Source organism: Schistocerca piceifrons, chromosome 3 (genome assembly GCF_021461385.2).
Source record: "Schistocerca piceifrons isolate TAMUIC-IGC-003096 chromosome 3, iqSchPice1.1, whole genome shotgun sequence".
In the NCBI taxonomy this organism is placed as follows: Eukaryota; Metazoa; Arthropoda; class Insecta; order Orthoptera; family Acrididae; genus Schistocerca; species Schistocerca piceifrons.
Window position 1 is genome coordinate 108,017,244 of NC_060140.1, and position 26,158 is coordinate 108,043,401.

At 43.0% G+C, this 26,158-nt stretch overlaps 1 protein-coding gene across 1 annotated transcript in view; it reads left to right on the forward strand.

The window, feature by feature from the left end:
• The window catches only part of LOC124789441 (15-hydroxyprostaglandin dehydrogenase [NAD(+)]-like), an 82,546-nt gene that overhangs the window by 38,135 nt on the left and 18,253 nt on the right, over positions 1–26,158 (forward strand). Inside the window, exons 3-4 of the mRNA XM_047256791.1 lie at positions 1,412–1,535; positions 6,127–6,233. Of these exons, the coding sequence (XP_047112747.1) occupies positions 1,412–1,535; positions 6,127–6,233 (231 nt within the window). The remainder of the gene's footprint in view (positions 1–1,411; positions 1,536–6,126; positions 6,234–26,158) is intronic.

Consider the following 26,158-nt stretch of genomic DNA (forward strand, 5'->3'; position numbering starts at 1 on the left):
GATTTGCGATTTCATGTCAGAGAGGTCACAGTTCGTAGTAATTGACGGAAAGTCATCCAGTAAAACAGAAGTGATTTCAGGCGTTCCCCAAGGTAGTGTTATAGGCCCTTTGCTGTTCCTTATCTATATCAACGATTTGGGGGACAATCTGAGGAGTCATCTTCGGTTGCTTGCAGTTAACGCTGTCGTTTATCGACTAATAAAGTCATCAGAAGATCAAAACAAACCGCAAAACAATTAAGAAAAGATATCTGAATGGTGCAAAAAGTGGCAGTTGACCATAAATAACGAAAAGTGTGAGGTCATCCACATGAGTTCTAAAAGGAATTCGTTAAGCTTCGGTTACACGATAAATCAGTCTAATCTAAAAGCCGTAAATTCAGCTAAATACCTAGGTATTACAATTAGGAACAACTTAATTTGCAAAGACCACACAGAAAATGTTGTGGGGAAGACTAACGAAAGACTGCGTTTTATTGACAGGACACTTATAAAATGTAACAGACCTACTAAGGAGACTGCCTACACTACGCTTGTCCGTCCTCTTTTAGAATACTGCTGCACGGTGTGGGATCCTTGCCAGATAGGACTGACGGAGTACATCGAAAAAGTTCAAAGAAAGGCAGCACGTTTTGTATTATCGCGAAATATGGGAGAGAGTGTCACAGAAATTCTACAGGATTTGGGCTGGAAATCATTAAAAGAAAGGCGTTTCTCGTTGCGAAGGAATCTTCTCACGAAATTCCAATCACCAACTTTCTCCTCCGAATGAGAAAATATTTTGTTGACATCGACCAACAAAGGGAGGAACGATCACCACGATCAAATAAGGGAAATCAGAGCTCGTACGGAAAGATATAGGTGTTCATTCTTGATTGGAATAATAGAGAATTGTGAAGGTGGTTCAATGAACCCTCTGCCAGGCACTTAAATGTGATTTGCAGAGTATCTATGTAGATGTAGATGTAGATCACACACATCCATGCCCGAGGCAGGATTCGAACCTATGACTGTAGTGGTCGCGCGGTTCCAGACTGAAGCGCTTAGAACCGCTCGGCCACACCGGCCGGCCAACGACCAGCACGAATGGACATAGGTTTCCTTGACTTCTGGGAGAACATCATCTTCCCGCGCTGCATACCTGAATGGGACGGAAAGAAGTCCTAATAACTGGTACTATGTGAAGCACGCTCTGCCATACACTTCGCTATACTTTGCAGAGTGTGGGTGTAGATGTATGTGTTGATGCAGACCAGTGAGAATGAAAATTAGTCAGGTCCGGAGACGTGCTCACGTAACTTAATGACTGAAGCTAATGCCAGCCTACAGCAGGAATTCCCAATTACAGTCCCGATACGTTGTACTTTGCGCTGTTAATGCATTTGATGATTTTTTTCTTTTTTTTTCACAGATTGTGGCGTCGGACGCTGACGAGGCAGCAGGGAAGAAGGCCGTGGCGGAACTGGAGAAGCAGTTCGGAAAGGGGAAGGTCATCTTCGTCAAAGCGGACGTCACCAACAGCAGCTCGCTGGAAGGTAGCACCACCTCTCTGGAACCACAAAATGTTTCTTCCAAATCGCCTCAAAGTGTATTTATCGCTACATTTTTTCCTCGATAGATATATTTCATTTTACCTGTTAAACAGCATTTGTCAGGCAATCTAAATCAGGTTTATTTTTGCAACAGGGACGTGCTACTTAAACCAATGTAATTATTTCCATACGTTCTAGCCACCCATGTGTCAGCTGTTACTACGGGGGCCACTCCAAAAGAAAGGCACACTATTTTTGTAAAAATACAGTTTTCATTCTGCATGTGTGAAAGTTTTACAGTGTGTAGATACATCCTTCCCGCTTGGTTTTAAACTTAGTTCAACCTGTTCCCATGAGTGGCGCCGTCACAGCATGTCTTCAAGTTGGCTGCTACACTTGACGTTCGTCAGAAGCAACATGCTGTCATAGAATTCCTGTGCTGTGAAAACGAGACAGTGGGAAACATCCAGCAGAGGTTGAAAAAGGCGTATGGACATGCTGCTGTCGACTGCAGTACAGTTAGTCGGTGGGCAAGCAGGTTACGTGATGAAAGTTGGCACGGCAATATTGAGAACTGTCCTCGCAGCGGCAGGCCTCGTACTACACACACTCCAGACAATGTGCAGAGAGTTAACGAATTGGTCACGCTACGTTGGGATAGGGGAAGGAAGTATTTTGCAGAATACTGAAAGTGTTGGCGTTAAAAAAGGTTTGTGCCAGGTGGGTTCCCAGGATGCTGACAGTGGATCACAAACAAGAAAAACGGTATGCAGCGAACTTTTGGAACAGTACCAGAATGGTGGACATGAATTTCTTGGAAGAACTGTGACAGGTGATGAAACATGGCTCCATCATTTTTCACCAGAGACGAAAAGGCAATCAATGGAGTGGCATCATGCAAATTCACCCAAGAAAAAAAAAAAATTCAAAACCACACCTTCTGCTGGAAAAGTTATGGCTACGGTGTTTTTCGATTCCGAAGGACTATTGCTTGTGGACATCATGGACGTTCTGATGCATATCGACTGAGTCGTGTTTGACCACATCAGCAAAAGCAGGATGTTTTGCTGTTGCACGACAATGCACGGCCACATGTCAGTCAAAAAACCGTGGAAGCAATCATAAAACTCGGATGGACAACACTGAAACACCCGCCTTACAGTTCAGACCTGGCTCCATGTGACTATCATCTCTTTGGCAAACTGAAAGACTCTCTTCGTGGAACAAGGATTGAAGATGTAGACTCCCTTGCGCACGCTGTCAAACAGTGGCTCCAACAGGTTGGTCCAGAATGTTACAGTGCGGGTATACAGGCGCTGGTTCCAAGATGGCGTAAGGCAGTTGAGAGGGATGGAAATTATGTCGGGAAATGAAAATATTGTTCCTAAAGCATGTATCTACACACTGTAAAAGTTTCAAACATGTAGAATAAAAGATGGATTTAAAAAAAAACAGTGTGCATTTCCTTTGGAGTGACCCTTTTATTTTGATCTCCCATCCTACTCCTATCCAACTACGCTGTTCCCCACGTCGTGTGATTCTACTCACTCTCTCTTACGAACCCAGTGAGTCAGCGTCAGATTCAACGTAACTTCTCCCCTAGTTTCTTGGAAAATTGTACGTTTCATAAATATGAAATAGGAGGCAGAACACGAAATAGCTGCAATAGAATGATAGATAAGTCGGTCGAGAAATCTCATACAAAGTTTGCATGACATATTTATTACGGTGATATTACAGTTCCTCAGCTGTACTGAGATATCTGCACAATGCGGAACAGTTTTCAAAGTTCACTGCTGCCTTACGGTTCAATGCACAAAAAGCTAGTTAGGCCTACTCTGCCATTCAAAAATGGCTCCACTGAGACCTGGGGACTGACTGCCTGTCTTCAGCATGCAAGTACCACTACTAAATCGAGTCATTGCAGATAAACTCTGCCGTGTTCCGCTTTGTACCCTGTGGGAAAAATAAAACTGGTTCGGAAAATATTTCGCCCACCTTAAGATAGACAACCCAAGGACCTGTTTCCTGGACTCGGGTAGCGCGCCGGCCCCGGATCGAATCCGCCCGGCGGATAAACGACGAGGGCCGGTGTGCCGGCCAGCCAGGATGTGTTTTTAGGCGGTTTTCCACATCCCGCTAGGTGAATACCGGGCTGGTCCCCACGTTCCGCCTCCGTTACATGCATCGCAGACATTTGAAACACGTCCGCAGTATTTCCCCATTTACACTAGACACAGACAGTTGGGGTACACTGATTCTGTCCTGGGGTGTACGGGATGGCGGCAGGAAGGGCATCCAGCCATCCCTAACACTAACACTACCAAATCCGTTGTAACCACGACGACCATGCTATCGCTGCAGGACTATGCCGTAAGCAAAAGAAGAAGTAGGTAGACAACCCAACATGCATGATCCACCCCAGCTAAGGATGATGTAAGATAGATTGCTTATCTTAATGTGGGCGAAATATGTTCTGCCCTGGGTGTGGCTGATGTCAGATAGGTTGCCTATCTTAGGTGCATGAAATACACTGGTGTGCAAAAGTAACTTTCGCATACTGTGTCATGGCCAAGTAATACAGCTCGACGAAACTTCCATTACACATAAAAAAATGATATAGTGTAGTACAAAAGATATCAAAGAAATACACAGTGAGACGAAAGGAAATGATTTATTCGAAGATTCCTGTGGTCTCTTACACATTATAAATGGCTAGGCATGCATGGTTCTTTGTAGGCTGTCTGATCACCACAGTCTGCTTGACATGCTCTGCAGCGTGCTCCAGTGCTGTTCACAAGATTGGTGTGGTAGGACATCGCATTCCTGCAGCAGCACTGGATGGTCGTTGGTGTGTGTGGATGTTCTGTAGTGCATCTCCTCAATGCATCCCACACGTGCTCGATGGGATTTAAGTCGTCGGAACGGCCAGACCGAACGTTCATTCATTCCAAGTGCTCCTCCACTTACCTGTTCGTCGCGGTTGCGTATTGCAATCCATAAAAATTAAATTAGGGCCGTATGCACCCTTAAAAAGACTCGCATGTCGGAGGAGTACAGCGTCGCAATAATATTGACTGATGCTTAAACTGTGTTCAAAGAGCTGAAGGCAAGTATGCCCGTGCAGCATTATATTCTCCACTCCATAAGATCTGTACCACTAAACTATCACGTTCGACATCGTTTCTGGATATTGTTACGCGTTCCCATATCTCGCCATATGAAGGTACATCCAGCAGTGTCGAACACGATCGTTTTGGTGGTTCAGATGTTATGGAGTGGAGAGTCACAATGTTGTTTGGGCATACTGGCCTCCATATCTTTGAACACAGAACACTTATTGGGACACTGTACTCCTTTCCCATGTGTGTCTTTGCAGGAGTTCATTCGGCCCTATCTTCCATTTCATTGATGACAGTGCCCGACGGCTTCGAACAGCATAAGTGGAGAAGATCTTGGAACGAGAGTATATTCGGCAACTGGACTGGTCTGCCCGTCCACCCTCCCCCCCCCCCCCCCCCCCCAGCTCAAATTCCAGCGAGTATGTGTGGGATGCATCGGGGAGATGTATTGTTGTAGCATGTCTATAAGCACCAGTTGTCAACTGCACTGGTGGATGAATGAAACGCCCTCTCGTAAGAATCGCTTATCAACCTTTTGGCCAGCGTGGAAGCACTTTGCGTAGCATGCATTACCGTCCGTTGTGATCATACAGAGTGTTAAGAACCTTGTCTCACCATTTGAACGGTCCAAGGGACATAATTTTTTCATATTGTAGCAGATATACCTCTGTGTGGTCCAAGTTTCATCCAGCTATGTTTCTTGGCAGTGACACATAATGCGACAATCACTTTCGTCCTTCAATTTTCCAGAGTCTTTACTAGTCAGTTTTTTCCCATACCCCGTGTATTAATTACGTATAGAGAACTGTGTCTACCTCTGTACTCTGCAAGGCACCGCACGGTATGTAGTGAAGCGTATACAGTGTGCCAGCGGTAAATTTCCCCTCCAGGCTCCACTTATGGATAGTAGACTGGAAGGAAGATTCACGGTTCCCTTCGGTATCGACCAGAAATTCTCTCATTTTGGTGACGTGGCCATTAACCGAGATTTATTTTGGAGAAAGTAATGCATCTTGGTCCATTTTCAACAGTAATATTTACGTCACACTGTTTAGGTAGTGTAATATTATTGCGCATCAACATTAGATCACTTTTCTTGCAGTTGAGGCTGAGAAACACTAGCTTACTGCAGTCTACTTCTAAAATTTATCTTCAGTGTGTCGTGTATCTTTTTCTGCTGGAACCCATTAAGTGCACGTGATGGATTGCTGTTGTTCAAATAATTTTGTGAAGTCTATCGACAACATGCATGAAAAACTATTTACGTGCACCTAAGTGTTTTCTGCTGTATAGAATATTCAACTACGTACTCTGCAGGATTTCTGCCATATCTGTTTATTCTTCGAGAACTGCACTTAAATGAACAGACGAAAGATAGTATTTTCTGATACGGAATGCATAAATAGCCCAAAAATTGTACGAGTACATGTCAAAACCGTTTTATTGATCATTTCCGTTTATTGTTCTTGCAGAGGCCTTCAAGGCAGCCAAATCCACATTCAACCGTCTGGACATTGTTGTCAACAATGCCGGCATCATGAGAGATTCGGTCTGGGAGAAGGAAATCGACATCAACGTGGTAAGTGAAAGATACTGAGGAAGAACACAGCTACGCAATAGCGGCGGACGGTATGAGGGGTGTCTTCTACATTCTTTGACGACATGTGAAGAAAACAGATATTGAGGACCATGTGAATAATGCTGGTCAGTCATTTCTGTACAGCCACATTGTTATTGTATTTGCACTGACGGGTCGAAACATAGCTTAATGCTTAATAGCGTGTTGTCCACTTTTGGAATGCAATGTAGCAACGATTCGGTGTGGAAGGGGTTCTACCTGCACTTAGTAGATTTCCGGGGATACGTCGCACGTGATGTGCTTGTGGACGCGGATAGTGTGGTGTCACCGCCAGACACCACACTTGCTAGGTGGTAACTTAAATCGGCCGCGGTCCATGTAGTACATGTCGGACCCGCGTGTCGCCACTGTGATCGCAGACCTAGCGCCACCACCTAGGCAGGTCTCGTGATACGAGAGTGGACTCGACCCCAGTTGTACGAGAGCCTAGCTACCGACCAGTTGTACGCGAACCTAGCTATCGCCCAGTTGTATGAAGCCTTTCTCTCTCATTAGCCGAGAGACAGAATAGCCATCAGAAGTTAATGGCTACGAACTAGCAAGGAGCCATTTGTATCAGTGCCTATAGCTTACGAGTATTCAAGAGAAATAAAAGATAAGTACAAAGCATCTACATACTTTTCTTCTTATTCATTAATAAGTTCTCATGTTCCAGACTTCACGCCCGTATGCTTAATGCGTGCACTATCGGCTACAGCGTTAGTCAAGCTTTCTTTTGCAGCAATCCACTTCACAGTGTCGGTCCAGCTACCGATACTACATATGGCGACGAGATAAAGAGTTTGTATTCCTTCGTTTGTTTGCTTCGTTGGCGCCGTTTTAAAGTTTTTTGATTGCTTACATTTATTTGTGTCATGGCTTCGCCACAATCTCCAGATGTACTGTCCGAATTTTATCGCTTGCAGAATCAGCAGACGCAGGCGTTACTGGATGCCCTTGGACAGCTCGTCCAGGGTCAACGTGCGCTGCACACCGATGCGGCCGCCGCCGCTTCTTCGCTACCGCTGCCACGGAACGCTGTTGCACCTCCCTTTCGACCATACGTGGCAGCCGACGAGACCTGGCACGAGTGGTCTCGTCAGTTTGCATTTCACCTGGCTGCATACAGGATTCAAGGTAATGAGCGGCAGCCGTTTTTGCTTTCTTGTGTCGGTGTGTCCACATACCGTGTGATAGTGAAATTGTTTCCCCGACGCGACGTCGCAACTTTGTCATACGAGGAAATTTTGTCTGCCTTAGATGTCTATTTCAAAGAAACAGTTAATGTGGTTGCAAAACGGTATACGTTTTTTCGTACAAAACGTACGGCCGGTCAAACTAATAGGGAGTGGGTAGCAACATTGCAAGGACTTACTAGGGACTGTGCCTTTGAATGTGACTGTGGTCTTTCTTATTCAGATACAATGGTGCGTGATGCAATTGCACAGAACGTTTCTGATGTTCGCATACGGGAGCAAATTTTGAAACTAGTTAATCCCTCCCTTCAACAAGTGATAGACATATTGGATAGACAGGACACACTGGACTGTGCTCAGGAATCTTTTGAAACTTCGCCAGCCGTGTGTAACATTAACCGGCCCGCTGCACGCGCTGAGCGGCCCGGTAACCGGGCCTCGCGCACGGACGCACAGCGACCGCCGCGTGCTAAGCCAGGTGTGCCGCGCCAGCCCACAACTGCAGTGAAATCATGCCCGCGGTGTGCTACTAGACATTCACGTGAACATTGCCCGTCACGCCAAGCTATTTGCTTTTTCTGCAATAAGAAAGGACATGTTCAAAGTGTTTGCCAGAAAAAGCTCAGATCAGACAATCACAATCATTCCAGGCCCTTTGCTTCGCGCCGGAATCGAACCAAGGACACTCAGGCTCGTGGACCTTCGCCTATGGACATTCATGTCGTTAATTCCACTTCGTCCAGTGACACTTTCTCTCACAGTAACTGTGATCGTCCCACAAAAACTGTGCGTCGACGTCGCCGGAAGTCACGTCACTTAGCAAGTGATTCTGTACCAGTGTCTGTTCCCATTGCACAAAACAGTCGCTCTTGTCAGCAGGACAATAAACTTTTTGTGGACTTAGACTTTGCAGGCAAAGTGATACCATTCCAGCTCGATACCGGAGCTGCAGTTTCATTGCTCAATCACGACACGTACAAACAACTGGGCGCACCTCCGTTGCGTGCCGCAAATGTTAAGCTAACTACATATTCCGGACAGAAAATTCCTGTGTTAGGACAGTGCAGCCTTCTTGCAACATTCAAGGGACAAACAAAACTTGTGTCATTTTACGTTCTTCGTTCTTCTTCTGCTGTGAACTTATTTGGTCTAGATTTATTTAAGTTGTTTAACATGTCTATTGTAAATCAGGTCCTATCAGTGAATCAGACTGTGCCTACAGACAGTGTTTCTCGGCTGTGTGACGAATTTGCAGACATTTTTGCACCGGGCTTAGGTTGCGCTAAAAACTATGAAGCACATTTAGAACTGGAAGGAAACGCGCAACCGAAATTTTTCAGGGCGCGCAATGTTCCCCACGCATTGCGTGATGAGGTCGCAAGAACATTGAACAATGTAGAATCATATGGTGTGAGTGAATGTGCGCAATGCCTCTTTCATTTCAGCTCCGCTTCATCGCTTACGCCGTACAAGTGTTCCGTTCGTCTGGACGACGGAATGCGAACGCGCCTTTCGCCAGTTGAAATCGGCGTTGCTTTCTAATACTTGCCTTACGCCATTCGATCCCCAGAAACCCCTTTTGTTGATGGTCGATGCATCGGATTTCGGGATCGGTGCTGTGCTTGCGCACAAAGTTGGCTCACATGATCGCCCTATTGCCTTTGCGTCCAAATTGCTCTCGTCTGCGCAAAGAAATTATTCACAGATAGAGAAAGAAGCTTTGGCTCTCGTGTTTGGTGTTACTAAGTTCCATGATTTCTTGTATGGTCGTCACTTTACCATCATCACAGACCACAAACCTTTGACATCGCTTTTTCATCCGTCCAAGCCTGTACCTCCACGTACAGCGCAGAAATTCATTCGCTGGTCTATTTTCCTCTCGCAGTACCGCTACGATATCTTGTATCGGTCCACTGCTAAGCACGGCAACGCCGATGCGTTGTCCCGTTTGCCTGTTGCTGAGGATCAAGCATTCGATTCTTCCGAACTTGCTTGCATGTTCATTGATTCGGAAACCGATGAAGTGGTCGAATCGTTTCCGATTGATTTTCGTCGTGTCGCTACAGCCACAGCTGCTGACCCTGTCCTTGCTACTGTTTTGCGTTTTGTTACTACGCAATGGCCTTTGTCAAAGTCTCGGATCGCGGATCCGTTGGTTCGCCGATTTTTTGCTCACAAGGAGAGACTTTTTGTTCGACGTGGTGTTTTGTTGTTGCGTTCTGATAATGATCAGTCCCGAGTCGTGGTCCCACGTTCGTTACAGTCCTCTGTCTTACGGCTTCTTCACCAAGGACATTGGGGTATAGTGCGAACGAAACAACTTGCTCGTCAGCACTGTACTTGGTTCGGAATCGATGCTGCGATTACGAATATGTGTTCTTCGTGCCCGGCGTGTGCCGAACAACAGTCCGCACCGCCGCGGAAAGTCTTTGCGTGGCCAAAAGCCACTTCCCCTTGGCAACGCTTGCACATTGATTTTGCTGGTCCATTCTGGAATGCTCGATGGTTGGTTCTGGTCGACGCCTTCAGTAATTTTCCTTTTGTTGTCCGGATGTCTTCCACGACGTCCTCCGCCACCATCCCAGCGTTGTCTGCTATCTTTTGCATTGAAGGTCTTCCGCAGACTATTGTTTCCGACAATGGCCCACAATTCATGTCCGCAGAATTTCAGTCATTCTGCCGGGCCAATGGTATTCAACATCTGACATCCGCGCCGTTTTCGCCTCAGTCCAACGGTGCCGCTGAACGATTGGTCCGGACTTTCAAGTCACAGATGTTGAAATTGAAAGAGTCGCATTCTCGGGAGGACGCATTGTTGATCTTTTTGTCTTCGTATCGCTCTCAGCCCCGAGATGGTCGCTCGCCGGCTGAGTTGCTCCACGGTCGTCCTCATCGCACCTTGATGTCTTTGCTGCATCCGCCGCATCAGGTTCCTGTGCAGCGGCAGCCTCCTGCTTTTGCTCCAGGCGACGTTGTATTTTATCGCAACTATCGAGGTTCACGGCGTTGGCTCGCAGGGCGCATTCTTCGCTGCCTCGGCCGCGCGATGTATTTGGTTTTGGGGGCCTCTGGTGAGGTGCGTCGGCATCTCAATCAGCTGCGCCTCTGTCGTCGCTCGGGTTCTGCCGCTCCCCGTCTGCTTTCAGCGACGGTGCCGTCCGGTCAGCGCCCTGGGGACCCATCTCCTGGCTCGCCTCATCCCCAGGTGTTACCGACGATGCCTTCCATTTTGCCCCATGGCGACGCGCCGCCGCCGCCGCCGCCGCCGCAGCAGCAGCAGCAGCAGCAGCAGCAGCCGCCGCCGCCGCCGACCGCATTCGACGCTTCCTTGCAGCCGCCAGGCGCCTCCCAGGGTCACGCGCCGCCGATCGCTTCCCGTGACCAGCTGTCCTCCGCCATGGAACTCCAGCCCGCTCCGGACCACGTGACGTCATCGCGCGTCGGCTACCCCGACGCAATGGAGGTCGACACTTCGGCCCCTCATGTTTCTTTACGGGTGCATACACCGCATGTTGACGTGCACCCTGGACTAGTTTTGCAGGCGTTTCCTAGCTCCCCTCGGACCGGATGGCCGGGTGCGGGTGGCACAGCCTCGCCTGTTGTTAGGCTCCCCACCTCATCGCATACGTCAACATGTGGTCCTCCCCACGGCGGGCGGAAGCCTTATCTCACGACCGTTCGCCGATTTGCGGGGGAGGAATGTGGTGTCACCGCCAGACACCACACTTGCTAGGTGGTAACTTAAATCGGCCGCGGTCCATGTAGTACATGTCGGACCCGCGTGTCGCCACTGTGATCGCAGACCTAGCGCCACCACCTAGGCAGGTCTCGTGATACGAGAGTGGACTCGACCCCAGTTGTACGAGAGCCTAGCTACCGACCAGTTGTACGCGAACCTAGCTATCGCCCAGTTGTATGAAGCCTTTCTCTCTCATTAGCCGAGAGACAGAATAGCCATCAGAAGTTAATGGCTACGAACTAGCAAGGAGCCATTTGTATCAGTGCCTATAGCTTACGAGTATTCAAGAGAAATAAAAGATAAGTACAAAGCATCTACATACTTTTCTTCTTATTCATTAATAAGTTCTCATGTTCCAGACTTCACGCCCGTATGCTTAATGCGTGCACTATCGGCTACAGCGTTAGTCAAGCTTTCTTTTGCAGCAATCCACTTCACAGTGTCGGTCCAGCTACCGATACTACAGATAGCATCTGGGATGTGTTCAATCGCCTTCAGATCAAGCAAATTTGGTGGCCAAGACACCAGCGTGAGTTCAGTATCGTCCTCCTCAAACCACTGTGGCACAATTCTGCTGGAATATGTCTTCGGCCTCAGGGAAGACATCAGTCTAGAGATTCAGATGGTCCGCAGTAATATTCAGTGTCCACAACTGTCGTGGTGCCTTCGATTACTACCACCGGTCCCATGGCAACCCAGGTGAATTTCCCTCACAGTGTAATATGACCCAGCCAGCCTGTGTGTGTGGCGCGCTGCACATTTCCAGCATACGTTCGTCTGGATGTTGGCAAATCTGGACACGACTGTCATCCTGGTGATTCATCCGACCAGGCCACACGTTTCCATTAATTCCAGTCTCGATCATCCCGTATTGACTGCGATCATAATTGATGACGTCGTTCGGTCAATATGGGAACACCTTAGGGTAGGCTGCTGCGGAACCTGATGTTCAGCAATGTGCCCAAACGGTTTTCTCCGAAACGATTGTACTTGGAGCAGTATTGTGCACTATCGTCAGATCTGTCACAGAGCACCATTTACCTTGATTTGCATTGCAGGCCAGCATCCGACCTACACTATCAGTGTTGAGACGTGGGTGTCCAATATGTTGTCGCCTACTAGTGATTTCACTGTCCTTCAAATCATTCCACGCGCCGGCCCGTAACAGTTCGTTATTTGTTAAAGACGGCTTTGTCGGTGAACTACCCCATTTGACATCCGTATCACCGCTAGGATTCCCCATCGTCTCTGCTCCGTTTACACATGGTGTCCCATGACGAATGGTCAGTAGTCAGGGATATGACGGAAATGATCAAGCGAAGCAAAAACATCTTGTAAACGTGGGCGGTAAAGTGCACAGTTTCAGAGCTACAAGCACTTCATCTTCGATGCCATGACAGAAATCTCTTCTACTGCAAGCTCCTTGATTTCCATATTTTGGGACGACGCAGTATAGACCCAAACAACAAGATATTGTCTAGTAAACGTGGACTAAGGTGCATACGTTAAGAGCTATGAGCACTTGTTCAGCAGAAGGGATGTGTTTCACAGTAGCGATGATGAACACGTGCCCATAGCTCTTAAGTTATACACTTTGGAGACCGTGTTTATAGCAATTTTTTTTTATTTGGTGCACGCTACACGTTTCAATATACGGAAAGCAAAGAGCTTCGAGTAGAAGAGATTTGTTTCACACTCTAGAAGATGAAGAAGTGCTCATAGCTCTTAAGTTATGCATTTATGACCCATGTTTGCTTCGAATGATCGTTCCTGTCATATCCCTGAGTATTGACCATTATTCCTAGGGTTCCCTTATTGTTTCCCTATCTCGCCGTATGTCCGCAATGTCACCAGGCAGCAATCCATCTCGTGGTAGTGAGCGGTCGTAATGTTGTTCATCAGTGTACGCAGTCTCCAGGAGTGTATTATCGTGTCGTATTTCTCTTTTTCTTTGACAGTAAACCACTTTAATATATTTTAATGAAGTAATTTATCTCATTCGTAATTTGGGAAGTCTTACGTAAATGAAGAATGTGAGAGGCACATACAGTGGGACTTCATTTTATACTTCGTAGTGACAATGCAGCTTCCCGTCTGATCTCACCAGTTTCTCAGACGAGTCGTGTAGCCTTGGAAGCATCGTCCCTGACAAAATTTAAAGGACTGAAACAAACAATTATTTCCTACATTCATCAATCGACGTTAATCTTGGATATCTTGATATAAAGGAAGGTCAGTAGCATAATAGTACCACTGGGAAGAATGTACAGCAATGATTAACATTTACGTAAGCCAACAAATATTTTGCACCGAAATTATTGGAATCTAGTGCTCTATTATCGATTATCAGTGCTGATCATCAGGTCTGATCTCAGGAGTAATTTCCCATATATTAAATGCGTTGCTGGAGGTCACACAGTTGGGATGAGACTTTATAGAGTTTAATAAAATCAATGGACTTACTGTAAACTGTTTACTTGAGGATGATTTCTGGTAGTCTCAGACCTATCTCTAACGAGTCCCTAAGCTGGCTTAAATTGTCAATGTGGTTTCTTCGACATCAGGGAAATATTTCCTTCTTTCATGTTACCCGCTCAGATAGCTGTGCGTGTTAAGATGCCGATACCGGGGCGATGAGATTCACCGCCTCCAGATCGAATCCGCCCGGTGAATTAACGACAAAAGCCCGTGTGCTGGGCTGCCTGGATGTGGTTTTTAGGCGGTTTCCCACATCTCACTAGGTGAATACTGGGCTAGCACCCAAGCCACGCCTCAGTTACAGGACTCGCAAACATTTCGAAAACCTTAGCTCACTTTGATATCAACTTTTCTATACTCTAGAAAGTTGGGGGTACACATATCCTTTCCCGGAGTGGTGACAGCAAGGGCATTCGGTCACCCCTTCAATTAACTATGCCACATCCGTTAATGACCATGCAGACCTGCGTCAATGCGGGACAAAGGCACAAGCAAACAATATTTCCTTCTTTCATGTTGTGTGTATTAGTAACAGGAGGCAGCACTTGGAACCGATACGACATTGGCGAAAGATGATTCACTGCTGCACCTGGTAGCTATGTGTGTGTCCATTATCCAGGGATTCACTGCGGGACAAAGGCACAAGCAAACAATATTTCCTTCTTTCATGTTGTGTGTATTAGTAACAAGAGGCAGCACTTGGAACCGATACGACATTGGCGAAAGATGATTCACTGCTGCACCTGGTAGCTATGTGTGTGTCCATTATCCAGGGATTCACTGCTTCTTCAGGTAGAGTATTTTTCTGTTGCTTACCGCTACTTTCTCCTCTGCCATCAATGATTTCTGAATGTAAAAAGAAGTGCAATGAAAAATTACTGTTGCACCATCTTCTGGTGGACTGCTGTGTTGAAACCAATCACTGTTCACAATTATCTGTGAACCATGGCATGTAACACCTCGTAGCAGAGCCAATCAAAATCAACAGCTACGCTGTTCTATTCAGGGGTGGCGAGTGTGTGCTCTTTCGGTACTACATTCACTTTGAAACATCCCCTTAGAAAAATTTGTGAATTACTGTGCTGGTAAACCTCTACGTTATTTGATTTTCAAACAGCTGGACGTACTCTGACATTTCTCTCTTTACTTATTCTGATCAACACTAAACTGACACACAATATTTTTAGCGCAACGCAATCTGACTTTAAATAATCCCTACAAAAGAACGGCCCTGACTAACAATAACCTATACCTTTCACGAATCACTTACCTCAAAAAAATCTTCGTTACTCGAACTACTGCAATACAGCGAGCGCCACTACTGCCAGCTAAATAAAAGATTCAAACTACTGAAGGCACTAACTACTGATAGGCATAGTTAGCAAATGAAAGATTTTGATACAGAACAAACAATGTATTTACCTTAATAATATTCAAAAGTCATCGTATATATATCAGTTCATGATATCCAGTCTTACAAATTTACTGTCTCTGTCCAGATCATCCGCTACGAGCTGTTCACATCCAACTGCCCAACACTACAATAGCGAATATTCCAACAATGCCAACCAGCCACAGACTGCACACAGCACAGCCAGTGATTTTCATATATAGCGCTACGTGGCGTTACCAACATAAAAACCTAAACAGCCTACTTACATAGCCCAGACTGCACACAGCACATCCAGTAATTTTAATATAGAGCGCTACGTGGCGTTACAACATAAAAACCTAAACAGCCTACTAACAACTTGACATTCGCACACATTCAGTAGGACACTCATTCCCACGTACATTCTCTTGAGCACCACAGATGTTCCAGACTTCGTCTATTCAAAATTGCTATGCACCAGTAATATCACTATGGGATGCAACGTGATTCATTGAGACAGCAGTTGGTTGTGGATTTCTATGATGCTTTCCCTCTAGCTAAACCACCCCCTCCAAGCAAAGAAGCTCTTCTTTGAATCCTTTCTATCATTCGAATTGATCCAATATGGTATGGGTCGTAGACAGAGTCACTAAGTAGATGCGCATTCTGCGACTCTTAAAATTTGTGCCAGAGTGGGCCTCTAAACCGGATTTCCCGCTTATCACGAGAGGTTCCCTTAACCACTTCGGTCATCTGAGCACGCTTCCAGGACCGATACAAACTTCCATATGTCACATACTCGCAACGATTATGCTCGCACAACTTGTGATTCCCGCACAGAGAGAAAAATATTATGTCGTCATTTTAGCCATTGGAGGCATGGATGCATAATTGATGGCGTTGTAACCATCAATGTCCTAGATAGCATTATTCGCAAAAATTTCAAGTCGCTAGTAATCAGACTTTTGTGTGCAACGGTTATATATCAACAAACAGTACACAGGAAATTGTCAAACAAGGGTTTTTCGAGCGTCCTGTTTCATGTGTTCATTATGATTCCTTACCCTTCTTCATGAGGCGGCATTCACGTTTGCCTCGACTAAATTTGTGTGGTAGTTCCATCTGAAATCATTTGAGACAGAAACCCAATATACTTGTACATGTAAAACCATACTCTGCAAACTACTATGAAGTGCATGCCAGGGGGTACTTAGCATTGCACCACGATTAATTTCATTTGCGTATGGAGCGCAGGAAGAATAAAGCTGCACTGCAGCTAGTCTAATCTCTTCGCGATCACTCTGGCAGCGATACATATGGGACCCCCACATGGTTGTGGCCAATTGGCAGTGGGCTATCAATTATTAGCAGTCTATGCAACCCACAGATAACTGGCCCGACGCTAACCATTTCTATTTTAGGGCCAGTAAAAGACTAAGAAATTTGATGTCGGTTTTAGTGTCCTGCGGTCAGCAGGAAAGAACTAACGATCAAGTTTGAACACACTTTATTTAGCTAAAACGCCTTCTGGGCGTGCACTGATTTTCAAACTCAAGAACAATAGGAAGCACAATAATTCTTGTGGTGGTAAAAACCAGATAAAAGTTACAAAACAATGAAAAGAAATAATAACGACCGAAATACTGCGCTACACATTTCGAAACTGGCGTTGCGGCCAAGAAGATACAAAGCTCTACAAAAGACTATGGAGAGGGTCTACATCGCTAGAGCCAGCATAGGTACTGGCTGGAGCTGTCCTAGCTGTAGCTACACACTGCCAGTCTGACTCTGGTGTCGTGCTTATAAGACCGATTCTGTGAAGCGCTACAGTTAGTCCCATTAGATCCAATTGGTGGATCTCTGTCACATGGCTTTTCAGGAAGTAGTGCCGTGTTTATACGGAAAGTCTGTTGATGTTTACATTCACTGTGGATGTTTTTGATAGCAGCTCTTGAAGGGAGGTCGGCAGCCCATCTTGCTTGTCTGTTGTGTATGTGGTTCCTCTAACAGATAAGGGGCAGCTATGATATCGGTAGTCTTATGACAGAAGTGCAATATATTGAAGCACCCATTCTACAGTTAAGCAAGTCTAAGCAATGAGGAGGGCCTCTCAAACATGATCTAAATGTCGGATGTACATTACTTTTTGCTCATCTTAAGTGTTTTATGAGATGACAAAGTAGCACACCCAGAAGGCTTTTATGGAGACCGACACTGTCTGCAGAAGCATACGTATATGCATCATACTTCTCCTACCCTTTCGCGTTCGGCCAGCTGTGGTCTGTTGGGCGCATCCTTTTCTCAGTCTGCCAGGATTGCTTTTCCCTTTTGGTTTTAAGTTCCTTATCTTATGTGATAGTCTCTCTGGATGCATTCTTGGCAGATATTCATTCCATTTCTTTTTGTTGTAATCCATTTTCCGTTCACACTCCATGTTATTAAGTCCTTTCAAATATATCTTCATTTCCTACTTTATCTATTCTTTTATATCCCTTCATCGCTTTAAGAAATCCTATTTCTGCTCCTTGTATTTTTTCATCGTTTATACAATACCTACTATTCAGTTCCGTATAATTCGATTGGCAATGTGACTGTTTTATAAAGTTTCACCCGTGTTTCTTTCCGATTTTTATGATTTAAAGTTCTGTTAACTGTTATACAGAATTTAATCTGAATATCGTCTTCGCATTCACACAACATTTTAATCCAATATTTTAAAAATATTCTACTCGTCTAATTGCTGTTTCGTTGGCTACTATCTCAGTTCTCACTGAATGTTTTCCACAAAATACGCTTGACTGAGATTACAAGTAGATATTTTCAGGTTATAGTCTGTATATACTTTATTTCATTTAGTTCATTAATTCCCTTTTGTATATCATCTTCCCTTAAAAATCAGTGTAAGATCATCAGCATGTTGAAGTGACCTTAGTTTTACCCAGTGAGTCAGTTGTACCCTAGCGTTTCTCCTAGAATTCCATCTGCAGACAGAACTCTAAATATAATTATTGAGCATCTTAGGGGATATACTACAAATGCGTCTCAGTTCTTCACTCATTTGTATCTTTCCTGTGTATATGCCTTCTATATCTAAGATTACTGATGTTTCTTTATATAGCCTTTTGATAGCTAATGTAAACTGTGATGATCAACGTCTGTGCTCCATTATTCTCCATAAATTTTCTCTAAACACATAAAAAAGTCTATAAAAACAACATGTGTTTCTTTCTTAAACTTCACTTGCTTTTCAGTTAGCCATCGAAAATTAAAACTACATCAGTCTTTCATCGCATCTTTCTAAATCCTGCCTATTGTTCCACAAATAAGTATCGTGCTGTTGTTTTTAGTATTGTATTTAAAATTCTTGCATAAAATTTATATGCTCTCAAGTAGGCTTATCCATCTGTTTTTCTCAAATATATTTTTTTTCGTTTCCAATACACCGATACGTTTTGCTTTCCTCCAGTGTCGTGGTGCCTTTTTTTCTTTTTTCTTCCAGTGCATGTCAAACAAATGCAATAGCTTAAGGTGTAGTGATAATTCTCCATATTTAATTAATTCTACACTAATTCCATCTAAACCTGTTGCTTTTCCATTTTTTTGTTTTGTTTAGAATTCTGCTGCCAGTTTCTTTGTCGTTCTGTCATCTATGCCTTTTACTTCTGTTTCTGGATTTTTTGCTTTCTTCTCTTCCGTGTTAGCATCATATCATAGGTTTTTATAGTACTTCATCTACTCTTCTTTCGTAATATTATTCAAACGAATTGTATACTTTTCCGTATTATTCAACGTCTGCAAAGCTTTATATGCTGTCTGCTGATAGTCATGAATATCATGTTCTTGACTACAAATGTATATGTTGCATGGGGGCTTAATTAAATATATAAGATTGAAAATACTTTTTTTTGTTTTAGTAACTGTATGTCCGATTACGTAATGTCTCGTAATCGGCTGGCCCTGACTAGAATTGTTACGCTATCTGACTGCAACAAACAATATAAGAAAATTTTCGTAAACACAGTTAATTAATTAAGTCCCCAGCAACTATAAAACCTACAAAATCCAAGCACAAATGTAACTGTTCTGTATGTGGGAGTGTGACTCAACGTCCACATCTGGCACGGTTCTTTTCCCACAAGACAAGAATTTTGATACCAATTATACTGACGTGACAAAGGAAATTTAGAAAAACTATAATTATGCAAAAAAATCACAATTACACTCTAATCCAAGAACACAAGCCAGATGCTTTGTTGACTGAACCTGTAGTGACACATTATTTCAGATACACAACTAATAAAGGAACATTATAAATTTTACCTTCATATATTGACGAAATGCACTCATTACAATAACATCTGCTATCTCTCCCATCAAATCACTGCATAAAACATGGAACACTCTTTACTACAACATCTTACTCCAACTTCACGACAACCACGAGCTCTTAACACACACTGTCCTCTACGAGCTCTCTGCTAGCACTGACTGCTATGAACTCTCGACAACCACTGACTTCTACAATCTCATAACAAGCACTGTGGAGGCGGCTTAATAGTACTCTTTGGCGCACTCTCTGGCGCAGTGGCACAGTGTAGCCACCTTTCATATGCCCCTCCTCCACAGGCCAGAATTTGATGGTATTTTTGCCAGCATTGGTGGTGAAAATACCACCAAATTCGTCCACAAAAATACAGACAAAAATAAAAGATAATATTAATACCTAAATATCACATAATTAGTTAAAAATATTGGCTTTGCACTGACCTTTCACTAACCTAATATATGAAAAATAGTCAGCAATACAACTTCTTTTCATGCATTTAGCTTTACATAATAGTTTACACAATATACAAAAAATCAGTTTATACAAATGTTCACATAAAATGCTTTCAATGATTAGTTTATACAAAAAAAGGACACCAACAGGTAACATCTTTTCAGTAAAAGCAGTCCATCAGTTGCAACCAGTAAAGTTTAGCAGGTACACCCAACAACAAGTCACGTTATTTCAGTAAAAGCAGTTCATCAGTTGCACCCAGCAATGTTGAGTAGGTGCAGACAGCAACCAGTGACTTTATTTCAGTAAAAACAGTTCATCAGTTGCACCCAGCAATGTTGAGTGCAGGTGCAGACACCAACAAGTGACACCATTTCAGTAGAAGCAGTCCATTAGTGGCATCAGCAATGTTGATCAGGTGCACACAGCAACAGGGGACATCTTTTCAGTAGAAGCAGTTCATCAGTTGCACCCAGCAATGTTGAGTTGGTGCAGACAGCAACCAGTGACTTTATTTCAGTAAAAACAGTTCATCAGTTGCACCCAGCAATGTTGAGTGCAGGTGCAGACACCAACAAGTGACACCATTTCAGTAGGAGTAGTCCATCAGTTGCACCCAGCAATGTTGAGCAGGTGCAGACAGCAACAAGTCACATCATTTCAGTAGAAGCAGTCCATCAGTTGCACCCAGCAAAGTTTAGTAGGTGCAAACAGCAACAAGTGACTTCATTTCAGTAGAAACAGTTCATCAGTTGCACCCAGCAATGTTGAGTGCAGGTGCAGACACCAACAAGTGACACCATTTCAGTAGGAGTAGTCCATCAGTTGCACCCAGCAATGTTGAGCAGGTGCAGACAGCAACAAGTGACATTATTTCAGTAGAAACAGTTCATCAGTTGCACCCAGCAATGTTGAGTGCAGGTGCAGACACCAACAAGTGACACCATTTCAGTAGGAGTAGTCCATCAGAGGCACCCAGCAATGTTGAGTAGGTGCAGACAGCAACAAGTGACTTCATTTCAGTAGAAGCAGTCCATCAGTTGCACCCAGTAATGTTGAGCAGGTGCAGACACCAACAAGTGACATCATTTCAGTAGAAACAGTTCCATCTATGGCACCAGTAAAGTTCAAGAGGTACACACAGCAACAAGTCACATTAATTCAGTAAAAGCAGTTCATCAGTTGCACCCAGCAATGTTGAGCAGGTGCAGACAGCAACAAGTGACTTCATTTCAGTAGAAACAGTCCATCAGTTGCACCCAGCAATGTTGAGCAGGTGCAAACACCAACAAGTGACACCATTTCAGTAAGAGTAGTCCATCAGTGGCACCCAGCAATATTGAGTAGGTGCAGACAGCAAAAAGTGACTTCATTTCAGTAGAAACAGTTCATTAGTTGCACCCAGCAATGTTGAGCAGGTGCAAACACCAACAAGTGACACCATTTCAGTAAGAGTAGTCCATCAGTGGCACCCAGCAATATTGAGTAGGTGCAGACAGCAAAAAGTGACTTCATTTCAGTAGAAACAGTTCATTAGTTGCACCCAGCAATGTTGAGTGCAGGTGCAGACACCAACAAGTGACATCATTTCTGTAGAAGCAGTCCACCAGTGGCACCCAGCAATGTTGAGTAGGTGCACACAGCAATAGGGGACATCTTTTCAGTAGAAGCAGTCCATCAGAGGCACCCAGCAATGTTGAGCAGGTGCAGACAGCAAAAAGTCACATCTCTCAGCAGAAGCAGTTCCATCAAACTCACTAGCACTGTTCACACTGTTCGTCAGAGTTTATGAGCACCAATTAAACATGTCCTAGTGGCACCACTCATGTAGAAAAGGTACCAGTAACAGTTCAGAATATTTATCTTCACTAATCAGACAGTTCAGGCATGAACAATAGTTTGAATACACATACAAATGCTTTTACAGTAACATACAAATCATAACAAACACACAAATGATATCAGATAATTGTCCTATTAACTATTACAATACACAAATACCAGTAAACCTATAATATTTATGGGTGTCAGTGCAAGCCACTACAAACAAATAAAATAATATTTAGGAGATAGGTGGTTAGGATTAGTAAAGGAAAACACACAGAACACACTCACTCATCTCTCATCCACCTTAAGTACTACTGTGTAATTGAATAGTGTTAATTGTGTAAATGTAATTCTGTCAAAATCTGATGTTCATCATGTGTATCAAGTAGTACTGGCAGCAATGTATAATAGTCAATAATAGTTAGTCAACGTCATAGTCATCATGTCAAGACGAATGTTTGCCAAGCCAGATCAAATGTACTGTTGTTGAACAACTGTCAGTGAGCCACGATATGCAATTACTTCCTCTCTCCAAAAAAAAAGTATATACTGCTTATTGATTTAACAAAGTGTGTGTATAGACTATCTTCCTTCTACTTTAGTGTTCTAGTCTGGTATCTTCATCCTCCTTGTTCCATAAGACCAACAAAAAAAATATGCTCCTCACTTACTTTACCTCTTATACACCAAAACTCCAATAATCAACAGCATCACATAATCTCAATACGTCACTAATACTTCTTCAATACGTCGATACATATAACTCTTATCATCAATATCATTTACCTTATCTCTTGTCCACAAACAACTTCATATACTCTCAATACCTATAATAATACGTCGATAAATATAAACCTCATTGCCAATATCATCTCACTTCCAACACAACTCTTTCCTCTAGTCAGTCTCCTTGAACAAGTACAGATAAAATCCTAATGCAACTTCAATTCAGCATCCCATACAATCCGAAGACACAGTGTCCACACACAACCTCTGTGTAATCCATCTGACCCAAATTTTCTACTCATTATAAATTATAAGATACATTTTGGTTCCTTGTCCATCATTAAATAAAAGAAATGCATACCTGACCTCTAACAGACTTAGTTCGAATAACTCTCAGTAATTAAGTACGATTACGGAGTGTGAATGATCATAATATTTCACAGTGTGTACACCACTTCAAGAATCATAGCAGAAGCAAACATGTGGAGTATTTTTTGTGTCAAGTGTCACTTCCTATTTCAATTGCTCACGAAAAATGCAGTCTAATAATTGTTAATGGTCTAAACCTAGTTTCGGTCTGTCATGTCGTTAGCCTCCTTCCTATTTGCATAAATTTATACAGCTTCCATAAAACCTCAGCTCATGTGACTTCAATGACTTTCTTGTACTAATGTCGTCCGTCGAATTATAGCAGTTCATTTTCTTATCTTAAAATATAAGGCACTGAGCGTAAGCAAAACATGCAATAGCGCGTAAATATACCAGTAGATAACAGAATGTCAGCAAGTGGATGCAGCACAATTCTTACAACGAGGCTCTGCCAAGCGAATAATCTATAATTAATACAATAGTGTGACCTAAACTCTATGTTTGTACACCTTATATCAGCATTTCTATATACCAAATTAAAGAGCAGTTATGACAACAAAACAGAAATGTGTAAATATGCAATCCATACGCATAGCAGTAAACATATATCTTACGTAATAAACAGGTCATTAGTATCATATCAGCATAAGCAAATAAATGTTCATATGTCATCTTAGCAAGTAAACATGGAGGCGCAAGCAGATAAATCACAAAGTATAACCTACATACATAATCACATCAGCACAATTAATCAGGTGACAATTATAATTTAAATAAATAAGCACAGCAGGCACATAATTAAAAAAATGACATCAGTGAAAAAGCAGTGCAGCCAAGCGATGCATAATATATACAAGTTACAACCCAGTTCATTAATAATCATTGTCAAAATCAGTTAACGTACGCAAGCGCGTCGCTTCACACGTAAATTCATAGGACATGAAATTAGCACAAAGTATGAGTCACGTAATCGTGAGCAGCAAATTACGTCTAAAGTACGTACCTAAGTGGAAATATGTTACCTGAAAAATGAACTCAATTAACAGTTACCTTTTTTAGTTTATTAGTTTCTTCTTCGAAATTACATTCTTCCTGAAATTTTCTCGATAGCAGGTCGTCTTAACGTCGGACACGCACAGAATTTACCTGAAGTTCTTAAATATTTTATACACCGTATCCTGCAAAATACTGAATGTTAATAACACAATTCAACAAGTCCTTATAGCTTTATACTGAATTTAATCGGAGAAATTAAACTGTGTATTTGTTTACGGCTGTCAGTGCATTCGCACTGAGCGCTCGATCAGCTGTGGGCGCGTGACGTAGGAAGCAATTGTTCGCGGTCAACGACTGCCTTGTGCGGCGCGCAGACTTGACTGTTGCTTTGAGTATGTGCCGCCGCCAAAACACAGCGCGGTATCCTTGTACTCTCCGCATGTTTACATCTAGCTGTTGGTTTCTCAGAAGTATGTCATTCCACAAAAATTTTTCAAAAGTATATCATTCCACAAAAATTTTAGAAACTACGAACCTCACGTTTTGTGGTAGGAACAGCATAATTACGAATAGCATCTAATTTTTCTGGATCAGGAAGAATACCTTCTGTAGAAATAATGTGACCGAGAAATTTCATCTGAGAACGACTAAATTCAGATTTTTCCAAGTTCACAGTAATGCCAACTCTTGCAAAGATACGTAACAATGAATCCAAAATTTTGTTGTGCTCACTCCAAGAACGTTTAGCAATAATAATGTCGTCAACATAAGAAGTAATATTGTCACGAAGACAAACAGGTAAAATTTCATTTAGGCTACGAATAAATGCTGCTGAAGATACAGTAAGTCCAAACGGTAATTTCCGAAACTGGTAACAGTTACCAAAGGCTAAAAAGGCAGTATATTTTCTACAATCAGGGTGGAGTTCTATTTGCCAAAAACTTGCGCGCATATCAATCGTGGATAAAACTTTAATTCCATGGAAATGTTGAAGAAGTTCATCTAAATTTTGTGGGCGGTCAGTTTCAGGAATGATGATGTTATTTATCTGTCTGGAATCCACAACCAAACGAATTGACCCATCCTTTTTAAGAACAACGTGTAATGGGCTAGTATAAGGACTGACTGCAGGCTCAATAATGCCCTGATCTAACATGTACTGAAGTTCATTCTTAACCTTGTCTCTGTAAGCCAAAGGAATAGCGTACGTTTTCCCGCGAAATGGTGTGTGTTCTTTTACTTTAAATAAATATTGTAAGCCATGTATAGTTCCTGTGTGATGACTAAACACTGTAGCATGTGAAGTTAAAATGTGGTGCAGCTCTTCTCTTGCAACGTCATCTGGCACTTCAGCTTTCTTAACCTTCTCTTTAATTAACTCTTCGCTATTAATTATCTCATCCATCGCGTCTCTGTATCTATTGTCATTATCATGAATAAACACATTGTCGTCATAATGCTCAACGAAAACATCAGAAGTAAGAAACCTTAAACATTTTGTATCTGACTCAGATCTTGTTAAACACTCGAAGAATTTTAGACATTTCGGCATTCCAGCAACGGTCAAATTTACACTTCCTTCTTTAAAGTTCAAAATTGCCTTATGTGCGTTAAGAAACTCCATACCTAATATAATTTGTGTACTGAGTAATGGAACAATAATAAAATTAGCAGAAAATTCGTATCCTTGACAAACGAAATTTAAATTGGTCTGTTGTCTGACCTCCACACTTTTTCCAGAAATCGCACCTCGAATTGTAGTTTTAGAAATAGGTAACACGGGACAAGCAATAGTTCTTACACATATACGAAAAACTGATTCACTAATGACATTCAATGGGCTCCCAGAATCTAACACTGCAGTGAACTTATTCTTACCCACACATACTTCAATAACAGGGTGTAAAAATGCGTCTACATTATTTTCCTTTTCGTCTAATAAAATGTCTCTCATGTCTTCCAGGCGTACGTAGTGTAAAGTCGTAGTGTCATTACTTTCTGAGCCGTCTATATTGCTGCCAGAAGCCGAAGCTACAAGTCATTGTCGATTGTTTGCGTCACGTCTTTGATTATTCGCGTCATTTCGCGGATCAATTTCAACGATTTGTACTTGTCTCTCAGACGTTCTGTCACGTGGAGGATGCCAATTAGGTCCCTCCTGTCTGCTAGATGCAAATTCTGGGTTGTGTCTGTTATTAAAATTTCTATTTTCCTGTCTGTCTGCATAACTACTTCTTGTATAATTTCGACTGTCACTTCTGAAATTATTGTTGTATCTACTACCCTGGTTATTTCTGTAGTAAGAATTTCTATTACTGTATGAATAATTTCTGTCCTGATGATACCGATTAGTGTTTCCGTATGATTGATCATTCCGGTACGAATTACCGCTATTGTCTGTGT